At 39.2% G+C, this 10,668-nt stretch overlaps 1 protein-coding gene across 3 annotated transcripts; it reads right to left on the bottom strand.

The window, feature by feature from the left end:
* Positions 1–229: 229 nt before the first annotated feature.
* narf (nuclear prelamin A recognition factor) lies at positions 230–10,626 on the bottom strand. Of its 3 annotated transcripts, none has more exons than XM_017703457.2 (12): positions 10,082–10,585; positions 8,274–8,344; positions 8,030–8,095; positions 7,648–7,785; positions 7,154–7,286; positions 6,747–6,881; positions 5,652–5,770; positions 5,218–5,347; positions 3,219–3,291; positions 2,595–2,732; positions 2,187–2,344; positions 230–970 (listed from the first exon to the last, which is right to left on the bottom strand). In XM_017703457.2, exons 2-12 carry the CDS (start codon positions 8,328–8,330, stop codon positions 720–722), a joined length of 1,398 nt encoding a protein of 465 aa, XP_017558946.1. In that variant the 5' UTR covers positions 8,331–8,344; positions 10,082–10,585; the 3' UTR covers positions 230–719. The 3 variants fall into 3 exon arrangements, with proteins under 3 accessions (XP_017558946.1, XP_017558965.1, XP_017558955.1); XM_017703476.2 differs by lacking the exon at positions 10,082–10,585 and adding an exon at positions 10,608–10,626 and having other exon boundaries at positions 720–970; XM_017703466.2 differs by having other exon boundaries at positions 720–970; positions 10,285–10,586.
* Positions 10,627–10,668: the final 42 nt, after the last annotated feature.

Here is a 10,668-nt window from a genome sequence, read left to right as displayed (position 1 = left end):
TACATTTCCATCTTGTGGCAGCAGGTAACATTACCAGTGGCTATCCCCCACAAACTGATATCACAACAAATGCTACAGAGGTCTGATGACACACACACACACACACACACACACACACACACACACACACACATATACATGTGTATATGTGTATGTACACACATACATACATTTTAGCATAAACAATTGCTAAAAAAGCTCACAGAAATGATTTGCACGGTCAGAGTAGTCAGGGATTGGTTATTTTTATTATATTTTGGCATCCATAATCAGGTTTTATCATTTTTTGTTTCTGTTCCTTGTTATTGTAAGAACCATCCCAGACAAACAGTCCGAATACAAACCTATAATTAATTTAATTGATGGTCATATTATTTTTAGCTGGTCAATGCCCTATGTTATTGCTATTGTCCTCTTACCTGCATCACTAAGATTAACACTTTTCTGGTCATTCATTACATCTTTTATAAGCAGTGGAAGAAGATTTACGAGCAAATAAACTACATAACTTTAAAAAAAAAAAGAGGCCTGTATCGGCTGCTTTCAGGTCATGCGATGGGTCTCTTTTAACAGGTATTCTGCAGTGTTTCTGTGGCCGGCGTGATCACAGCACGATCCTGATTTCTTCCTGGAACTTTTTGTTTGCTGCTCACTAAACACTGCTGCATCTCTCCAGGCATACAGGAAATAAATGGTCCCTTTAAATGTTCTTTAGTTTTTCACCACTGTATATCAGGGATCAGAGTTTGTGAGGGGGGCTGTGTGTGGTTGCTGTATTTTGTGTGGAGGGTCTGCTGGGCACATACAGAGTCCTGGCCCTCCAGCCAGTCCTGGTAAAGTCGCTGGACTTCAAGGTTGGTCTCAGGGAGACGGACGGGCAGGCTACTATAGGCATCCTCCATCTGCTGGACCAGGGCACGGTCAGGCTTGCCTCCTTCTCCCTCTGCTTGGCCACGGCCACTCAAACAGCCTGCAGGGAGTAACAGAGCCACAGTATAATGTAATGTAGAACCAATCAGGACAACTACCTCTTTGAACTGAGGAGTTTGCCAAAGTCAATCAATTGATCTCAAATCGCTTGGATGAACTGAACTGGAACTTGCAGTGTATGGCAAGATGCCAGAAGCACAAGATGCTTAATCATGTAAGATATTTTCATTAAGAGGTTTGAGCCAAATTAACAAAATCTTTGCTGAGAAGAAAAAAAGAAAGGAAAAAAAAAAACACCTTACAAAAGGCCCTTAAGACAAACATTGAGAGGTTCCAAAGAAGATTCTTTCATGAAGGTTAGGTTTTCAATTCTCAGAAAAATGTAAGAAGTTGTAATTTTTTTTATTGCAGAATATCAATTTTACAGCTTACTATAAAATACAGCTTACTATAAAAGACTTCAAATTTAAATTAACAATATTATTTCCGTCAACCAGTTATTCAGTTTAATCTGCTCAGTGTCTGAGCAAAACTGAAATTTAAAAAAAATAAAATAAATAATAAATTAATCACTGTGTCATCACATGTAAAAACGTGTTTGCATGTGAAGAGACGTGATTACTCGTAATCTTCACATCCTGAAATATGTGACGTTTCTGTAAGAGATGAAAGACAGGGATACATTTTGAATGTGCATTAATTATTATTAATTATTAATCCGCTCTGTGCAAAATAGTGAACAAAACAACAAAAAAATTACAAGTAGCGATGGAGTAGCAAACAGGATAAAAAAATGGTCCTAGGCCTATTTTCTCTCTGAGAACTGCTCTTAAGTGAAAAGTTGAGAAGAAAATAATAAATGTTTTTCTTTCTTTCTTAAAAAGAGTTTTAAAAATTCTCTCAACTTTGTTCTTAATTATGAAGAATACTTAACAAGATTTTCTTTTTTAAGACATGTGAATCTGGCCCCAGCTCATTTGAATGTCAGTCTAATGTGCACAGACCAGAGGTTTAACATTAGCCAACACATTAAACAATGTTTGACTAGGATGCAAAATAGTGAATGAATATTTTGAGGTTAAAAAAGCAACAAATTTAGCTAAATTATTTTTAAAATAAAAAACCCTAAAATAATGTTGTAACCCAAGAAAATAAGATGTGCAATAGAGCAATTTCAACAGTATTTCAAGTGACAAATAACAGGCACAGCATATCTTTCACTACAAGTTTGATCACTTGCTGAAATACAGTTATACCTCCAGGACAGGACAGAACTTCTACTAGCTGGTAGGGCACTCTGCCTTTCCGCATGCGGTGTACGAGTGTCTGAATGTTCCGGAAGCCATAGACTGCAGCAAACTGGAGCAGCGTCTCTCCATCACGCTCTAGCACCACCTCCTGGAAGTCTCGGTTCCTAGAAGAAACAATTTACTGACAATGTAATATATCTGAATATGAATATGTCAACACTTCTACAGAAAAACTATTCTAAATAATTATATTATAAAATCTAAATATAATATATATATATATATATATATATATATATATATATATATAATAAATATATAAATATATAAATATTCTAAATATATATATTATACATATTATAAAACAATTCAGCAACTATTTTTACATATATTTTCTTGGATTGTTCAACTCACCTGAGTGTCTTGTATACAATCTCTTGAACATCCAGGCCAAATAGCTCTTTAGCTGCATATTTGAAAATGTGCTCAAGAAAGCCTTCAGAGCCTCGACCATCATGCCTCATTAAGTTGGGATCACTGATCTCACCAAACCTGTCATACACATACACACAAACCACACCAACTGCAAATCATAATCGCCCACATTGAACAAAGACTGGTATGAGACAAAACAAAACAAACCAAAATAGCATAAGCAATGACATCACAAAGCCTGACAAAGTGTGTAGTCATCTTCCAAGTCAAGGCTGAAAACAACACTTGCATTCAATGGACTCGTGTATGGATAAGATCATCTAATTGTTAGAAAAAACGCAGCACCACCCAGCAACAGGAAACTCATGTGGTCTCAAATTTCCTCAGCACTTTTTTATTTTTCTGCTTAGCATTTACATGTTATATCGATCTGTGTAACTGCTGCTTGTTAAATGACAAAGTGCGCTTATCTCCTCAGCCCTAATGATTTAAATTAGCTGAAGAAGAGAATACTCCAGTCTCTGTCTCTTCTCATTTCCTGAGACTTCATGAATTCCTGAGTTCCAGCATTAATCACAGTAAAATGGTAGAAATCTAACTTACACGTGATCCAGAGGAACAGGGTCAATGTCCTCCATGGACACATCACTCTGCTCCATCATGTGCAGTATTTCTCCTGAAACAACCCAGTAGACATTCACTTTAAACAACATTCATTTTAAACAAAACACCAAAAAACTTTGAACAAATGTCTGCTAGTAACCTCCAGGGTTTTTATTACACCAATACTGGCACAAAGGCAATGTAAAGTCTGATGCTGTGAAACCAGTCTTGTGGTCTGCAAAGACATCAGAAAACAACTGAATCTCACTTTAGCATGAGAATAGAACCTGGCTGGCTCTGTTCCATCCAGCTCTAGTATCAGGAAGACACTGAAGAATGCACCTGTTAGTAACATTAGTGTAGTTAGTTGTGATTCAGTGAAACGAAACTTTTGTTCTAAATATGCTTCCTGAAGGGCCTACGCCTGATTAATATGAACAAAACTATACAACTATGATACTACATAATGGATTACACTGCTGGTTTATGTTTTTATCGTAGCATTTCCTTGTTAGCACTAATTTAGAGTCAACCAGTCCATCATTCTTGAATGACACAGAAAAAAGACCTAAATAATACTATTTCACAGAGAAAGACAAACACACAAAGCACAAATACAACAGATACTCTAGATACATCAGACACTCTACACCTTGACCTTTATTCTCCTTCTAGTCATGGTTAATTTGCATTTTTCAAGTTTCAGCTCTCTTCCATGGGTAACAGGTCTTTTAATGTAGTAGCACCTTAAAACTTCAGAATAAACTTCTACAGAACATCCATAGAATCCCTCCATCACAGGCTTCAAATCACAGTTAAAGACACCTTTTGTAATCTTTTCCCTGCACTAGAAATTACACTTCCCTGTTTTGTTTCCAACTGGAGGTGTTCTTATGTTTCTTTTCTGTTAAAAGACTGCATTTTTGTTGCTTTATACTGATAGCTATTACCCTTTCGTACCACCCTTTCAAATACTATTTTTAAAATGCAATTGTCAACTTCGCCTCAGCATTTCCCCTCGGGGGAATCGCTGACACCATCTTAAGGGCCGTTCCCTTACAGTATTAGCTCTATGTCAGATGAGCCCTTGGCCGTCTACAAGACATAACAATGAAATACTCAACAAAGTTTAAAATGTCAAACACAGAATATTAAATGTTGAGAATGTTGAGAATGATCCATTATAACTACATCCATTATAACTACATCTGTTGGTATAACTCTGTTGTATATGTGACTGGGGCGGCACGGTGGCGTGGTGGGTAGCGCTATCGCCTCACAGCGAGGAGGGCCTGGGTTCGATTCCCCGGCCGGGCGGCCAGGGTCCTCTCTGTGTGGAGTTTGCATGTTCTCCCCGTGTCTGCGTGGGTTTCCTCCGGGTTCTCCGGTTTCCTCCCACAGTCCAAAGACATGCAGTCAAGCCAATTGGACATGCTAAATTGCCCCTAGGTGTGAGTGTGTGAGTGACTGTCTGTGTCTGTCTGCCCTGCGATGGGTGTCCTTCCGCCCGAAGACTGCTGGGATAGGCTCCAGCATCCCCCCGCGACCCTGACGGAGAAGCGGCTTAGAAAATGGATGGATGGAATGGATGGATATATGTGACTGGTGATGCTTCATGAAGACCTTCATTACTATGCTAACTAGCCAGCGAAAGGCTACAAAACAACGAAAGTAACAAAACAAATGAAGGCAATACACCACAGAATCTAAATCACACTCTAAAGCCAGACAAAGCAATGAATTATAAAATGTATGTTTAGACTTCTCTTCACTGTCAAATCCTCTTCTTGTGCTGAGAGTGGTGACTTGTGTAATGTAGGTATAATGCACTTCTGAGTGGTGAGTCAAAGCTGGCAAGCCAGGATAAAAAAACATTACTGAAACTGAGGCCTATTGTGATTTTTTTTTACCCCAGTGCATGTTCTATTACTGATCTGTAACAGACCCTAAGCTTGAGAAAGGCCTTATTTAAAATACCACAGATGACTTGAGCTCATACCTGAGGTAAGCACACAGTCCACATCTCTGCTCTCTTGGAGGCTGCTGTAGAATTCCTCTCTCACGGCTTCCAGCTTCTTATCAAAGCAGGGAGCCACCACCACATGGTATACCTGCTCCGGGGTCAGCTTCTGCCAAAACATGAAATAAACACTTCTCCTTCAGCCTGCGACTACTAATGATCATATAAGCTGACCGTATTTACAAACCACAGCATTTTTCAAAAAATTGTTTCAAAATTGCATAAGTGTGAGAATATACTGGAAACAGCTTTGCCTTCACTTAAATTTTTTTTTAAAGTATGCATGAATTAGCTTTCCACCATAAACCAGTTTAAGAATCAATACTGTCTTTGGCCAGATTATTTAAGCCATAGAGGAGATTCTCTGAGTTTCAGTTGCACAAACACAACTTAGAGATTCTAAAGAAGCTGACCTGCTGCCTGGTAAAGTAGTCTTTGACGAGAGAGCCCATGACTTGTTGCGGTGACCTTGCTGTACAGATGTGTGGAGTAACCAGACTTCCAAGCACATGCTCTGCATAGCGGATCCATCCTAAGCAGACATACAAACACATACATACTCAAATGCTTATTTCTTAAGCATTCTTAATTACCACACAATACTGACAAATGAGTAATTATTCCCTTTTTAACAAGACAAATGGAATAAGAAGAGAAAATCAATTGGAGAGCCATTTATAAACAAAGTCACTCCTTTTCAGCTCATTTTCACTGAGTGTTTTTGCTGCTTGTCACTGTAAAAGCATGTACAATTTGATGAATTGGTTGGTCTGCCAGCTCATTATGCATTTTTTTTATACTTCGTTGAGACATTGGAAAAGGGAAAAAGGTTGGAGGAAAAAGGAAAATGTAGTTTATCTGCATTTGCAGATAAATGCAGGGAAGGGTGTGAGGTTATCTATACTAGCCTATCTCACTAGAGCAGGATGCTTTGGCTATCTTAATCCAGTCACACCCACTAGGCACAACATGTGCTCTTTTACACATACACACGTTTAGTGTTCATGCTATAAATAATACTAAAATATTTCAAAAGCCACGAAAGTAAAGAAATAAAGATTCAAGGATGCAATGACTTCGATGCTTGAATTTAATATTGCAAGCTTCATCTGGCTTAAGGTTGGCTAAAACAATAAAAGTATGGATTAGGATGGGCAATATGGCTAAAACACAATATTACAATACTTGAAGACAATACACAATATGCACTATTACATTATTCTGAGATTTGGTAAGTTGGAACTTAATGCAATTATGTAATCAAATGTAAATCAAATGCTCTTTAAGTACTGATGATATCCACGATGCACTCAGAAAAGCACATGCTGCATACTGTAACGTAATAATTACAAAACAACAAAATATGGACATATTGCCCACCTATACTTCATTTAAGCAGCCCTTGAAATCAAGCATATATATATATATATACATATATATATATATATATATATATATATATATATATATATATATATATATATATATATATATCAGGACCAATTTACCTGGACAAGAGGAGGTGAACATTGGCATAGCATGTGTGTCATGATGCCTGCGGCGATATCTCTGCACAAACTCCTTTTGGCTCTCCAAAATACTAAAACTTGCAGCCAGTGTGGTGTCAAACACATATTTCATTCCTGAGGACAAAGACAAGACATCAGTAACTGAATTTCCTTTCCCATATGGAAGGAAGAACATATTGCTGAGCCAAGCATTTCATTATGGATGAAATACACAGGTGCAACAGTGCTTAAGGCCTTTTGTGCACTGCATTTCCTACCAAAAATAAACACGGGTATAAATCAAAGCAGAGGGGCAAAAAGAGGAAAGGAAACAAGCTTGTGTAATATCACAGGCATCTGGAGGCAGACTGAGAGGGCATGTTTGTCGTGCTTGGTGGTAGACTCACCCACACTCTTCAGGAAGCCACAGAGCTTTTGTGCAGCCTCTGGGATATCCAGATGAAATTTGACAGCGAAAAAAGGCAAGGACTGGGGACACACAGACACCACTAGCAGTTTGTGCTTGGAGGCATCACATTTCTGTCACCCACAAACACAAAGAAACAACCAGTATGAGACACACTCACATTGCATGAAACACAAGGCCTGTTCCAAAGTCCATGCTTGAAATTTGTTGTTCTGCTTGCTTATGTGAAATAGTTCAAAGTTCTGAAAAAGTGTGATGGTATGCTAATATGTATCCTATTTTTAAATAATGACATATACTTGGCAGTATTGGGGTGTGTTTTCTGTGGTCTTCAACACTGCATGTTTGCATGCTTAAGAAAGTACACAAAACTGCAAGTGTGCACTTTGGGACAGAAAGACAAAATTTCTCTTCAGGTGAGATGATTTCATAGACAGACATTAGCTCAACTGCTGACCCCAGGCTTCACATTACCTTATTGAGGGCAAGGACATGGTAGATTTCTTGCAGATTCTGTTGAGAGATTCTACTGTTCTCTTCTTCAGACACACAGCCATCACAAGAAAGGCATGCACTCAGGAGCACTGGCTGGGCTAGAGTATGTCCGCTCACCTCAAGAGCAAATAAAAACAAACAGCTTTGAGAAACAACCTCGTACTGCACTTCTTGGATGGGCAACCAGATGTAGACATTCGAATAATACAAATATTTCCCCTCTATCCCCCTACTCACTCTCACATAGAATTGTGACAAAATGCAACAGAACACACATTATTGAAAGCAAACTTTTTGTGTGCTGCTAGTTGTGGCTCATCAGTGCATCAGAGTAAGATCATTTAAAAAAGACTGGAGCTACCTCTCCATTGATGATGCCTTTCTCCTGCAGTGATCTCAGAGCATCATCACTCTGTTTCTTATTGCACTATGAGATGAAATGAAGGTGAAAGAAGTTACTACAAAGACATCATTCATGCAACTATTTGGACAAGTATGTAACTGCAATTACAAAGACATTTTCAAGTCTAATAAAATACACACACTATGTCTAAATAAATAATTCACAGTCTTAGCACATTTAAATGGATTTGACAAGTAATTACCTGTTTAGTGCAATTTTCACACTTCTCTTTTTTTCTTGCAATGTTAACTTCAGACATTATACAAGAAATTCCTGCAAAACATAAAAAAATGGCAGAAACGATTTCTTGCAGCAGTAGACACGTCAATGCTGAAAAACATCAAATATATTTCTATGTGGTGTAGAGCAATGTCAGAATTCAAATGAACTTAAGATAGATTTGTTGAGTTATAAGAATCCTGAACATCCAATCAGAATCACAGGCCTCTACACTAATACTGTAATTACAGTTTACAGTAAGGAGAAAGTGGCACCCTGAAACCAACCGCCATCACATAAAACACAGACGAAGACAAACTCAACAGAAAGTAGGTGGTAATTGAAGGTTCCCACGGCACAACTGAACATGATTGCTGTTTTGAGAGCATAATAGTTCTTTAGAAACAAGGACAGCAGAGTAGCGGGTTATGGATCTTCTCATTTCGTCTTCTAAGGTGACAGATTACTGTACAATTTCTAGCTAGACCTCTATTATAGGACAGAATCAAGTGGTGGAAACGGCGACGACTTAGTAATTAAACATGAGGTCCAGAAGTAAGACAGCTCTCTCACTGGCAGCCATGCATTGCACTTTATTTGCAAGGGTGAAACAATGCTGACAATGTTCAAAACAGTGTAGTGAAATTTAAAACCATCATTCCCTTCTGATAGTTTTTCACATGAATTTGAAAGGGGTATTATAAAATTCTACAAAAAGCTAAATTTTATTTTTGTCAGTTAAGGTTTCTGTATTGCTTACATCTCCTTGTATGTACACTCTGTCCACTTTATCAATTCCAATTACCATAAGTGCACTCTACAATTACAGACTGTAGTCCATCTGTTGCGCTACATGCTATATTAGCCCTCTTGTTCAAAGGTCAGGACCACCACAGAGCTGGTTTTATTTGGGTGGTGAATCATTCTGAGTACTGCAGTGACCCTGACGAGATGGTCGTGGTAAGTGTGTTGTGCTGGTACATGTGGATTAGACACAGCAGTGCTGCTAGTGTTTTTAAAACAGCTCAGTACCACTGCTGGACCTAAGAATAGGTCGCCAACCAAAACCATCCAACGGGCAGCGTCCTGTGACCTCTGATGATGGACTAGAAGATGACCAACACAAACCGTGCCTCAACAGACGGGCTACTGTCTCTTACTTTACACCTCCAAGGTGGATCAACAACAGAGTGGACACAGTGTTTAAAAACTCCAGCAGAACTGATGTGTCTGATCCACTCGTACCAGCACAGCACACAGTAACGTGCCACCACTAAATCAGGTGTCATTGCAGTGCTGATAATGATCCACCACCCAAAAAACAACTGCTCTGTCATGGTCCTGCGAGAGAGCAGAGTAAAGGGGGGGCTAACAATGTATGCAGAGTAGATGGGCTGCAGTCGGTGACTGTATAACTGTTGTGCGCTTATTCGGTAAGAGGAGCAGAAATAATAGACAATGAGTGCAGAAACAAGCAGGTGGTTTTAATGCTATGGATTACGGTAGCTTATGTGTAAGTTCCAGTTTTTCCACTGCTTGAACAGTTTAATAGTACCACTATTTTACAGGACATGCTGCTCTTCAGTCTCTTAAGCAGCGAAATTGTTTACTGAGCTCAACAAATCTGCGTGGTAGTATATGATTTAAGCTCTATACACGCAGCACATAACATCGAAAATTTAATCCATTTTTGAGCACGGAAACGAAAACAGTATCGAAAGTGTGAATGCGTGTATGGTTAGAAACACTAGAACCGGCGAGAACCCTAAGCTAACTTTCTCGTGTCCTTACCTATGGCGGCTGCTCCTGAGCTAAAAGTCTATAGCCTGCCCTCCTGGCTTGAAAGCAGTTAACGTTAGTCCAGCTAGAGATCCGGAGAGAAAGAGTTTTCCACTGTAAAACGAAAGCGAGTGACAACACAGGCAGGCTGTTCGGTGTTGACTCTTGAGGTCGAATTGTTCATCAGAAAACAGCGCAGATGCGCTCACACTCACACGAACTACAGCTGACAGCAACAAGTCTGCCGCCACGTACCACACGACCCATTCTAAAGCCAAATACGCAGAAGAAATGTTGAAGAAAAGCTCCTCGGCTACTCGACACCACAGCAGCCTTCATTGTCCTTCAGCTGAGCCAGCGCGCATGCTCAAAAAACCCGCAACGGTCGGCTCTACCACGCGGTTACGTCACCTCGTTCGTGTGTTTTTTTGAGCTGTGATATAAAAAAAGCGGCTTTACTTTTTATCACGCATTCGCAAAAGCAGGCTATCCACGACATATGCATTTCTCGGAGACTAAAGAAACACATTCTACTCACTTCATTAACGTGTAAGTGTTTTTGAGTCCTAAGTCTTCTGAGGAGGGGCCGTTAGGGGCGG

The sequence above is a fragment of the Pygocentrus nattereri genome, chromosome 13 (genome assembly GCF_015220715.1).
Source record: "Pygocentrus nattereri isolate fPygNat1 chromosome 13, fPygNat1.pri, whole genome shotgun sequence".
Taxonomy (NCBI): domain Eukaryota; kingdom Metazoa; phylum Chordata; class Actinopteri; order Characiformes; family Serrasalmidae; genus Pygocentrus; species Pygocentrus nattereri.
The sequence above is the reverse complement of the archived record's forward strand: the minus strand, read 5'-3'. Positions and strand labels throughout refer to the sequence as shown.

What these genes read in the sequence shown, in the direction of transcription:
- narf (XM_017703476.2), bottom strand. Translation starts at nt 8,330, where the DNA reads ATGTCTGAAGTTAACATTGCAAGAAAAAAAGAGAAGTGTGAAAATTGC. An exon ending in GTTCACCTCCTCTTGTCCAG is followed by an intron (nt 5,771 to 6,746) that starts GTAAATTGGTCC and finishes ATGTCTGCTTAG; the next exon opens with GATGGATCCGCTATGCAGAG. An exon ending in AGTTCTGTCCTGTCCTGGAG is followed by an intron (nt 971 to 2,186) that starts GTATAACTGTAT and finishes TACTCCCTGCAG; the next exon opens with GCTGTTTGAGTGGCCGTGGC.